Source organism: Herpailurus yagouaroundi, unplaced genomic scaffold, assembly GCF_014898765.1.
Source record: "Herpailurus yagouaroundi ecotype Mexico unplaced genomic scaffold, PumYag 77, whole genome shotgun sequence".
Taxonomy (NCBI): Eukaryota; Metazoa; Chordata; class Mammalia; order Carnivora; family Felidae; genus Herpailurus; species Herpailurus yagouaroundi.
In genome coordinates this window covers 6,601,713-6,612,961 of record NW_024412388.1, presented here as the reverse complement: position 1 = coordinate 6,612,961, position 11,249 = coordinate 6,601,713, and the positions used below count along the sequence as shown (strand labels likewise).

At 57.7% G+C, this 11,249-nt stretch overlaps 1 protein-coding gene across 4 annotated transcripts in view; it reads right to left on the bottom strand.

Moving 5' to 3' along the window:
- Positions 1-297: 297 nt before the first annotated feature.
- The window catches only part of SPSB1 (splA/ryanodine receptor domain and SOCS box containing 1), a 79,370-nt gene continuing 68,418 nt past the window's right edge, over positions 298-11,249 (bottom strand). For all 4 annotated transcript variants that reach the window (XM_040460568.1, XM_040460585.1, XM_040460592.1 and 1 more), the window contains exon 3: positions 298-2,350. In XM_040460568.1, the coding sequence (XP_040316502.1) occupies positions 2,223-2,350 (128 nt within the window). In that variant the 3' untranslated portion in view covers positions 298-2,222. The remainder of the gene's footprint in view (positions 2,351-11,249) is intronic.

Sequence of the window (11,249 nt, the reverse complement as noted above, 5' to 3'; positions counted from 1 at the left end):
AACTCAAACCATAGGGCACTGATGAGCCAGGGGCTCTCACTGATGTGCAGAATCCTTTCCATCAGGCTCAGAAAGTCTCAGTCTGGGCTGCAGGCTCACAAACTTCTAAAAAGGGATGGGGACATTCTAGGATCACCTCTCTAGGATTCTCCTCCTCACTGGGCCTCGGCGGGCATCCCACCCTCTGCCAAAGGGTCCTGGGGATCACCTTAGTATCTACTGAGAACTGGACGCACGCAGGGAGGGCTTGGCCACAGCCCTTTCCCTTCCCCCGAGACACAGAGAGGGAGTCAAAAGTGGCTTTGTATTTTTAATAAACTTTCCTTTATTAGGTTACTGACTATTATTAACCATCATAAAATAGAACGGGAGTTTCAAAACTGTACAGGTCACAAGGTTCTGGGCTGAGGGGAAAGAAGGGTGGGGCCGGGGTTTGGGAAGCTTGGGGACAGAGGTGCAGAGAAATGACAAAGAGCCCGCAATTCATCCAGCGTCGGTGGGAGACGGCTGGACCAAGGCAGTAAGGCTGGGAGCGGCAGAAATAGAACTCTCTCGTGTGCAACATTCATGAGAACATGACCCACCCCGAAACAGGAGTGAGGAAAAGTCTTTAAAAGTCTTACAGGTAAGATTTCCTCCCCACTCCCCCCGCCCCGCCCCTGCCCTTGGAAAAAACCTCAAAATAATAAGGGGGCAATTTACATTCCTCACCCAGACTTGGTACCAATTTTGTGCTTTAAAAAATATACTCCGTTGGAAGACTTTTTTTTTTTAAAGGTACCCTACAGCAGCTGTTTAAAACATAATTCTTACAGACAAATATATATGTATATATATTAAACATTTAAACAAATAAAGTCATCTATTGTACTGGTACAGAAACGAACAGAAGTCCGATTCGAAGAGAGTTGACCTCAAGATAGAAGGTGGTGAACGCGGTGGCAGGGGCCGGGGGCTGCTACGTGGGGGGGGCTGTGGCAGGGCGCTAGTGACCCTCTTCTGTTGGCTGCCCCGTCCCACCCCGCCCTGCACCTTGTGTGGCTCTGGGGGGGGTGGTGGTGAGCTGAGGCTGTTCCACACGGGCGCAGAGCCCAGACAGGGGCACTAAGTGGGGGCCTGCGCTGGCTTCCGGTGGGGCACCACCTCTCTGTGGTCTCCCCAGCCTGTCCTGCCCCTGGTTCCTCTGGGGACAGAGACCCACTCAGCCTCCCTTCTTGGTTGAGGCTCCAGAAGGCCAGGGCTTCTGACGACACACATGGGAAATCTCAGCTAGGAAAGGAAAGGCAAAAGCAGCAACACCCTCCCCCAGAAGACTGAAGAAATAAAACCACGTGCAAAGATGGCCGAGCCCGAGGGGTGAGTGGCCACCTGGAGAGACACAGGGAGCTGCCACAGCCCTTGCAGACGGGACCCCCAAGATTCTTGTATTGCACGTGAGGCGAATGTTCCCTGAGGGGCGTGCTCGGGAACTCGGAGCAGAGCCCCCCCGGAAACTGTAGGTCCAGAGCCCCAAACAAAGACACCCTCGTGCCCCTGTGAGGACACGGCCCACCGAGAGGGGCAGGTGAGGCACACACATATCCCGGGGAGGGGCAGGTGGAAGGGACCACCAGAACACTCCAGAGAGAGGGTACTGAAACAAGGTTTCCTTTCTAAATGGAATAAATAAATGGCTTTTGTTATTGTTCAAAGAATAAATAGAGGGTACCAAGGGACTGACAGCCGGGGCTGATGCTGGGCGCTGCGGAAGGTCCGATCTTGGTTTGCTTCTGCCTCGGAGTCCGTGGGGAGTTCCTGACGTCCTGAGCGTTGTCTGCCGTGGCGTGGCCCCACCGGCCTCAGCACCAGCCTTTATCTGAGCACCTCTTAGCACCCCTGGGATCTGCGCTTGGCGCTGGGACCCGGCAGGTGGCAGGGGTAGCCCACGCCACCCCGAGGGCAGATCGGAGCTCAGCGCAGGGCTTCCTAGGAGTCTGTTCTATGTGTCCTTTTCCAAAGAGGGACCTTGTGCGGCATGCAGGGGACTTCTGCCAACGTCAGGACGGGGGACAGGGGGGCCTGGGTCGAGCTGTCCGTGTCCGGCAGGGGCGCTGGGCGGGATGAAGAGGGAGAGCAGGGGCTTCCTCCCGCGGCCAGATGCCAGCCCGCGGCGCGGGGCACGGCGGTAGCTCGGTGAGGTGGCACCAGGTGGCTGTCGTGCTGGCCATGACGGGGCTAGAGTGTCACTGGTAGAGGAGGTAAGCCTTGAGGGAGGCGGGCAGCGGCAGTGTGTGGATGTCACCCAGACGCTCCTTCCCCAGGGCCAGGCGCACGGAGCGGCGGCAGAGATCCATGAGCGGCAGGGGCTCGGCTGGGGGGGACAGAACAAGGACAGCAGGTTAGCGCAGCTCTGGGTGGCTCCAGAACGAAAGTGCTGGGGGCGCCTGGGTGGCGCAGTCGGTTGAGCGTCCGACTTCGGCCCGGGTCACGATCTCGCGGTCCGCGAGTTCGAGCCCCGCGTCAGGCTCTGGGCTGATGGCTCGGAGCCTGGAGCCTGCTTCCGATTCTGTGTCTCCCTCTCTCTCTGCCCCTCCCCCGTTCATGCTCTGTCTCCCTCTGTCCCAAAAATAAATAAACGTTGAAAAAAAAAAAAAGAAAATGCTGACAACGCTGGCGATACTCTCACTGTTCGTTTCAATACACAACTGGTGAGGAGACCATTCTACACGTTAAGTCAACTGTTACTAGCTAACACAGAGAACCTGCCCGGGGCCGGCCGCCTTTGTGAGCCCTCCGCAAACACCAGGTCCCTTAACGGTTTGTTATTTATTTTTAGTTTTCAAATGCAGCCCCGCACTTTGGTTTCTCTTTCTTTTTTTTTTTTTAAGTTTATTTATTTCGAGAAAGAGACGGAGAGGGCGAGGGGGGCAGGGGCAGAGAGAGCGGGAGACAGAGAATCCCAAGCAGGCTCCTTGTGGTCAGCGCGGAGCCCGACGTGGGGCTCGATCTCATGAAGCGTGAGATCACGACCTGAGCTGAAATCAAGAAGCAGATGCTTAACCGACTGAGCCACCCGGGTGCCCCTCCCTTGATGGTTTATTATGGTTTGCTCGGAGGGGCTTAACAAGCACAGGGAGGCATCATTATCATCATCCCCATTTTACAGATGAGGACACTGAGGGATAGTGAGTCCAAATAACCCGCCCAGGGTCACGGTGCTGGTAGGAGGTGGAGCTGGGTCGGAACCCAGGCCGTCCCTGCTCTTACCCACAGGACGAGCGGTAGCCTTCACAGCGCGTCCGTCTGGGCACACGGAAGCCAGCCCTTCCCCCCACACGGCCCAGCTCCAGACCCCACACGGGCGTCCAGGAGGGGAATCATTCTAGGTGAACCCAATGCTCGTGGGTCCTGCAGCCGTCCCCCCCGCTCACTGCTGAGGGCACCGAAGCAGAGGGGGCCTAATGTGCCGGGTTACGCTCTGGGGTCCAAATCCAGGCAGCCCGGGCTCAGCAACCACATCCTTTAGGCTCCAGACCCCACCGCCAATGAAGACAGATGGTGAAGAAATGGTGGAGGGCACCCAGCCACCCTGCAGCCTGGAGGTGTGATGTCTGCAGAAACTCCTCCGTCCCAGCTCTTCTCTCCCTGACGGAGAGAAAGCTGAGAGCCCAGGCCAGGCAGAGTGGAAACATCAGCCCAGGCTCGGCAGCCGGGACCCTCGAGACCGCCCCGGCCACCGCCAGGGCATCTCATCTCGCGGCCGGGGAAACTGAGGCTGGGGCTCACGGCAGGGCCGCCTCAGGCACCTGGATTTGAGAGGGACCTCTAGCTGCTGCAGCCTGAGGGAGCACTTCTGTCCTTGTGTCCCCAGACAGCCGGGGCCTGTCTTCCCGCAAGGGAGGCTCCATGCATGCAGCCCGTGTGCTCCAGAAGGAGTGTGACAGTCACTCCCTCCCAGGCCCTGGAGGCCGCCGGGGGCAGAGTGGGCCTTGCTCTCCCCGCCTCCCCGGGGCTGACCCTTCCTGGCCCTCCTCCCAGAAGCAAGGAGGAGGTGAACCCCCTTGGAGCTGCTCAGGGCCACCCTGCAGCATCCCCAACACGGGAAGAGCTGAAGTGACGGCATCCGTGGCTCCGCCCAGGGTCTCCCCCTGACACCGAGACTCCTCTGTGACCAAAAAAAAAAAAAAAACACCGAGAAAAACCCAGCATTTCCCTTGAGATCCCCTGCCCCCAATGAGAAGCAGCTCGCCGTTCTCTAATACTCACGAGTGTGTCCCAGAATACGAAAAATAACACGAAAAAAACCTCAACTCTTGAAGAGCAAACCCTATGGCTGGAGGTGTTGGGGGGAACTGGGGAGTTGATGAGTACGGGGTTCCCTCGGGGAGACGGAAGTGTTCTAGAACCGATCACAGTGATGGTTGCACAACTGTGACTATACCAGAGCCCATGGACTCATACGCTTTAAATGTGGGGATTGTATGGCCTGTGAATTGCATCTCAACAGAGCTGTTATCAAAAAACAGAATCCATCTGAGGCTTGATAATACATTTGCTAAATTCCTGGCTTTAAATGAAGGCAAGCAACCCCCACGGGTGGCCAGCCACAGCGAGACGGCAGAAGGAGCTGAAATGGTAAATGTTGTTCGTGAAAAGCTTCCTCGGTTCCTGGACAGCACAGGATGATTCAAGGCAGCCCTGCCTGGAGGCAGGAGAATGCACTAAATGCTTGGGGGCCAAGCGTTCCAGACTCCCCGGGGAGCAGGGCCCGGTTCCTCCCACCTGCGATCCCACAGAGACAGGAGTTTCCCCCCCCGCGTCGTAAAGCGTCCTGTGCCAGTGGCCTCACATCTGGTCCTCACTTCTGCCCTGCACGGCAGCCTGACCTCGAGCAGACCACTCCCTTGGCCTGGGCCTCAGTTTCCCCAACTGTACGATGAGGAATCCAGACCGGATGCTTCCTCGAGTCTCCTCCAGCTGAGATCCTGACGGCCAGAAATGCCTCCCAGTGGTTCCTGACCTGGAAACGCGCTGAATGGCCCTTCTATGGACCGAGTGGGGGATTTCGGTGGCCCTTCCTCTCCTCCACTCAGGAGCTCTCTCCATCTGCCCCCATCGGGCCAGTCCCTTCTCCCTCCCGGATGTGGCTCAGCTCCCATGGGGAGCCCGAGGGGCTTCCCCTGGTGGCTGAGGGCACTTGAGAAAGTAGTAAGAGCCATGAATGTGGCCAGAGGGCTGTGCAGGGCTGCAGAGGGAAGACTGAGAGGGAGTTCCCATCACACCCTCTTGGCTTAATGGTGTCCAAGGCATCCCACGGTGACCCTCACTGAGAAATGTTTCTAAACAGCAGAGCTCTGCAAACCTGCAGCCCCAGCTGCCTTCTTTTTGGTGACAGCCTACCTGAAATTAACATCACAGCACCAGCAGCGGTCATAGCTTGTGGAACACGTACCGTGTGCCTGGCGGGGACCGCAGCCCCCCCTCAACCTACCGACGGGGAAACGGGCTCAGGGAGGGGAGAGCCACGGGCTAGAAAGTGAACATACACCCAGGTCCAGCCTATTCGGCAGTCGGGCTCTCTCTAGGCCAACGGGAGGAGGAAGTTCCCAACGGCCCCCTGCAGTTTACCCAGACGGATGAGGACCTACGTCTACCTCCTTCCCCCCCCCGGGCCCCCCCCACCACCGAAAGCAGCTATGTGATATGGGGGAGCCTCCTCTGCCTGACCATCTTTGGACCACACTGAATGATCCAGTTATGGGGGTTGTGAAACCAGAAGGATGTGTCCTTCGGACATAACCGACCTGCCAGGACGAGTTGCGGAAGCTGCAGCTGACAGAGCCAGTGATGCGTTAGGACCCGTCACCCGAGCATCCCCCGATGGGCCCATTCTTGGGGACCGTGAGGGCACAAACAGGTCATTCCCCCCTGGATCTTGTAGGAGGTCAACGATGATGCACAGGGCCACGGTCTGATGGCTTTCCAAAGGCCGGGCAGAGACCAGGAGTGCACTGGCCACGGAGAGGGAGATGGGCACCGGGCCGGGGAAAATATACATCCTGATTTCAGTTGGTCACTAACAGAACCCAGGAAGGCCTCCCCACCTCAACACTTTTGACGGGGGCCTGCGGGCTCTGCCTCGAGCTCCACGCACAAAGTAAGGTACCCAGTGAAATCCCACCGAGGAAGCTGCCCGGTGGGGAAGGCAAGAGTTTACTTATTTGATGACCGTGCAAGGTGCGTCGGCCGCTCTGCCCATCTCCCGGAAGCTGAGGGGCTCGTCACAAACTTTGCATAGTTTGTATGAATGGGAGGGGCGGGCACTGAGGGCGCCCAGTCGGGAAGTGAATCGGGTGCTTTTTATGGGAGCAGAAGGTTGAGGAACTGGACGGTTTATGCGCCAACTTCCACATTTCAAGGAGCAATGGATACCTGGTGGCCTATCTGAACACGCACGGCCCAGCACGCCGACCGCCGACCGGGAGCTCTCCTGCAACCCAGCTCACGCCTCCAGAGCCCGGGGCTGTGATAGCTCACAGGCTAAATGGACGAACTCTGCGTCCGGGAGGTCAAGGACAGCATCTCGCGTCAGGAAGTGCCCCTGATTCAGCCACGTTCCCATTCCCACCCGTCACCTTGGCCGCCCCTGTGACTGCAAGCAGCTTCCAGTGCAAATGCTCTGTGAGCTGGATTCTAGACAGTCGTGGCTGGAGGATGGCCATCCCAGGGCATGTGGGCACCTCTCCTTAACGTGAAGCAGGTCTCACCAAACAGAGGCAAAACAAAACCCCAACCCCTTGTCCTTGGCCACCAGGGAAGGAGGCCTGACCCCTGGCTGGGTAATGAGGCACCTTTGGTTCCCGGCTCCCCCGACTCTGAGAGCCTGTTGTCCTCATGTGACCAGCGTTTTGGGGGACAGGGCGTCTAGAACAATCCCTTCCCTCCTAAGTGGTCTCTCTCCCCCAGAAGGAAACTCTTGCAGGTTGGGTGATTAGTATCCTTGACTAGGGCTCTTCTCTGCAGTCCAGCTGGAATGGACATGTGGGAGGGAGCCACCAGCGGGTGAGGCGCCCCGGGAGGGGACCCACAGGAGGACCCCAGGAGGAGGTCACCAAGTCAAAAGTCTCCTGAGGAAAAGAGCTGAGCTGTCTCCAAACCCACAATCACGACAGACCTCACCAAACTTACTTATCCGGGAGCAGTAAAAGGGAGACTTTGAAAATGCTGGAACCGCAGGGAAAATGCTTCCTTAGTGGGAGACGCTAAGTGGGAGCGGGGAGGACCCATGAGGCAGGGACTCTCCCTTGGGGGACGGTCAGTCTGCGGCTTGCAAGTAAGTCTTTTCATTTTTGCATCTCCGGCGGGGGGGGGGGGGCGGCGGGGGGCGGGGGGGGGACAGGCAGGCCCAGGGCCCAAGCTGGGTCCTGTCTCCCCAGGAAAGAGGAAGGGTGACACTACAGTCCCTCTGGCTGCAGCTTCAGCCCCAGAAAGTCTCAAGGCTGGAGGAGTCAGAACAAATGGGCTGTGGTCAGAGGCGGCTGGATGGTGGGGGAGGTCACCCAGGGGCAGGAGGGCCGGGTGAGCACGGAGGGTGGCCACGCTTAGCGACTTAGGCTGACAGGCTCTGCAAACCACTGGTCCCTGCTGAGGGCAGGACCTGGTGGCTGGGGTGCGGTGGGGTGGCGTTGGGTGGGGTGGGGTGGGTGGGGAAGGAGGGCTCAGACAACTTCCCAGACTAATAAGTCAGACCGCCCCAGAGGCTGTGACCCTGAGAAGACGTTATCTAGCCAGCCCTGGCTAGACCTTCTGCCCGTCACACTCCGCTCCCCCCATGGACCACGGACCTGGGCTGCCATGACAGTCTCCCTTCCTCAGTTGCCTTGGACGGTAAAGCAAACCCTCCTGGCAGAAGACACAGGCGCCCTTTGACCTCACCCAATGAGCACCCCATCTGAGTGCAGTCTCACCTTCCCCTGAGGTGGCAGGTAGCACGGGGGTCTCGTGGGAATGGTCTGGAATTGCCGCCTCCACATCTACAGTGGGCGGAATAGTGTCCCCCCCCCCCAATTCAGAACCACTTGGATCCTCAGAATGTGACCCTCTTGGAAACAGCATCTTTGCAGATGTAATTAGCTAAGATAAGGTCATGCCGGAGTGGGGGGGGCCCTGAATCCAATGGCTGGTGTCCCAATAAAATGAGGCCATGTGATGACGGAGGCAGAGATGGAGTGATGCGTCCACAGCGAGGACAGTCATCAACCATCCGAAGCCAGGAGGGAGGCCTGGGAAGGGTTCTCCTTGGAAGACCCAACCCTGGGCACCTTGATTTTGGACATCTGGCCTCTGGAACTGTGAGAGATTACATTCTGTTGGTTTAAGCACCCGGTTGGTGGTCATTTACTCCAACAGCCCAAGGAACTGAACACACCGTCCTTCCTGCTCCTCTTCTGAGCCTCCCCCCACCCCAACCCTGACGACTTCTGTCAAGGTCACCGGTGATGGCCTTGTTGCCAAAGCTGATGGACAATTCTCCGCCGTCACCATACTGGACCTCGTCCTTCCTCAAGTCCTTCCTTCACTTGTTGTCCAGGATACCACTCACCTCCCAAGCCCCACGGCCACTCCGCCTCCACACCCCTCCGTCCACCTGACCCCGAAACACTGACGCGCCCCAGGGCTCCGCCTCAGCCCTGCCCGCCCACTCCCTGGGTGAGCTCAACCCGGGGTCCCAGCGTCACACACCGTCCAGCCGCGGATGACCGTCCCACCGACTGTCTAGACTGGCAGAGCCATCTAGATGTGTGCAGTGAGCACCTCAAGCTCAACTTCCCTACTCTGGCCCAAGCCCCGGTCCCCTTTCCCCTGGACAACTGTCATGGCTCGTCCATGGCCTTCCAGGGGCCACTGTCGCCTCCACCGTTCATTTCTACGCAGCAGCCACAGTGGTCCTTCCCTAGAAGGAGAGTGTGAGGTGCTCTGTCGGTACGGAACCGAGGTGTGGGTGAGCGGGCCGAGGCTGGCACTTATCCTATTCTGTGTGTGTGTGTCCGGCTGTTGGCGTTCTACCAGCCTCATGGGTCTTCCTATCTGCATCCTCCAAAGTCAACTGGTTGCGCAGAATGGGGCCCATTCATGACGGACTGGGACTGGGGGAGCCGAGAAGGCAAAAGGGCGTCCGGATATTGCCTGGCACCAAAACCCAGGAACCAAAGAGTTCGTGGGACTGATCGCAGCTGCACACTCACAAGCCGGCTCAACTTTTTACTCGGACCTTTTCCTCTTGCCTTTAAATTTCCCTGACTCTCCCTTCAGGGAGGCGGATTTGAGGCCTGCCCTCCCGTCTCCTCGTCTGACTGCCTCTCGAGTAAACCCTTTCCTTGCCGCGTCCTGGATGTCCCAGGGATGGTCTTCAATGCCCATCGGGGAGGCAAACTTGGCTTTGGCTACAGCATGGCATTTCAGGGGAGGGAGGGGTCCTCATCATTAGTCAAGAGAACCCAAGGTAGGCTCCAGCCACCTGGTACTTGGGGGTCTCCACCCGAGACCTGGCTCACAAATGCAACTCTCAACAACACATTCCAACGCCCGCTCCCCACTCCCCTCAAGCCCTGTACGTTTCCCCAACAAGAAAAGTCACAGAAGCATCCGACTTCCCACCTGAGGCAGAGCTGACAGGGCATCCCCTTTACAAGACGCCCGTCTGGGCCTCCAGGACTGTTTTGGGCCTCGCCCTGACTCAGCAGAGGAACAGTTCGGGCTGAGTGTGCCCTGACTTGCCAGGGTGAACAGGCTAGTCCCCTCCGGGCCACTCAGGGGTCTGTGTTCTGTATTAGAGCTGGCCATGGGAACAGGGGAGCCCTGCAAACACACAACACTGATGGACCTGTTCCTGGAGGGCACCGGGGGGCTGGACAGCTTTATGGAGACCAATAGCCCCAGTGGCCTGGCGACAACACAGGGGGCCCAGCAATTCATTCATCTGTCTGGCTGCACAGAATGGGCATGGAACGATCTGGGGCTGTGTTCATTCTTCTGCCAGGGCCAGGGCTCCTGAGATCCTAGGTCCTGGGCAGGATGTGCCTGGTTCTCCCAATCCCTGTCTTTCCCGGCCCAGGGCAGATGTGGCTGTAGACTGTCTACTACCATCACCTGGGGAGACAGACTCACAGAACTTGCTCTCCTGGTTCCCTAGACCAGGTCTGAGATAACATCCTGAGGGGAGGTCACCTGCTGGACGCACACCTGACTGCTCCTGCCAAGAGTCCCGTGACCTAGGGGTACTGGGTTGCACAGGTGAGTTCATTGCCATCACCCAGCCAAAGCCAGGGGCAAGGAGTGAGGGAAAGAGGCGGTGGAGACTTCCAAAGAGAAGTGTTTAAAACTTCCCTCTGCCTTATGTCCCTGGATATTTTCTCTGGTATCTTCCAAGGCTGAAGTAGGGAAGGGACATGGGAGAAGCTGAAGGTTTGGAGGCAGCATGACCAGAGTCAGCGTTTGTGCTTCTGACCCCAGCAGGGGCTTCCCCGACTGCTCACCTGGCCTAAGGGTGGGGTTAGATCTCGGGGTGCCAGGCCAAACTTGCCCCTTAAAAATGGTCAGCACATGGGCAGGCAAGGCTTTCTGTATCGCCCTCTTTCCAAGGTGGGGTTTGCAGATGGTGGAAGGGACCCATGAAAGAGGGAGGGCCAAGCATGGGGATGGACAGTTCTGGAACTCTGGGACATCCTGCCACCATGGGGTCCCAGCCACAAAGCCACCCACGGAACCCTCTACTTCCTAAACCAGGAGGACAGTGTGGCCACATGTGGGCTATTTAACATGTGGTCTGAGAAAGGCCACTACCTTTTCCAAAGGACCTGTGGAAATCACTGCTGATTCAGCCTCCTTCTAATCCACATGATCCTCCCCCAAAGGCCTCCTGACATCCTGACTGAACAAATCCCTCCAGGGGACTATGTCCCAAAGGAGCCAACTCAGAAGACCCCAGCACCAGAAGAGAGTGACCCTACACCTGTTTAATGAGCAACAGAGAACACTGGTTTTCATTTCTGTAAGAGGTCCTCATACTCCGAAGACTGCAAACCCCAGCTCAATAATAAACCCCCAGCTACTGTGCCAGATTTTGGTCAACTGCAGATCAAAACTGGAGACAGACCAACCAGAAAAAAAGAGCATCTATTCATGCATGCATGCATCCATCCATGCATCCATCCATTCATCCAACCATCCACTCATCCATTTATCCATCCATCCATCCATCCATCCATCCA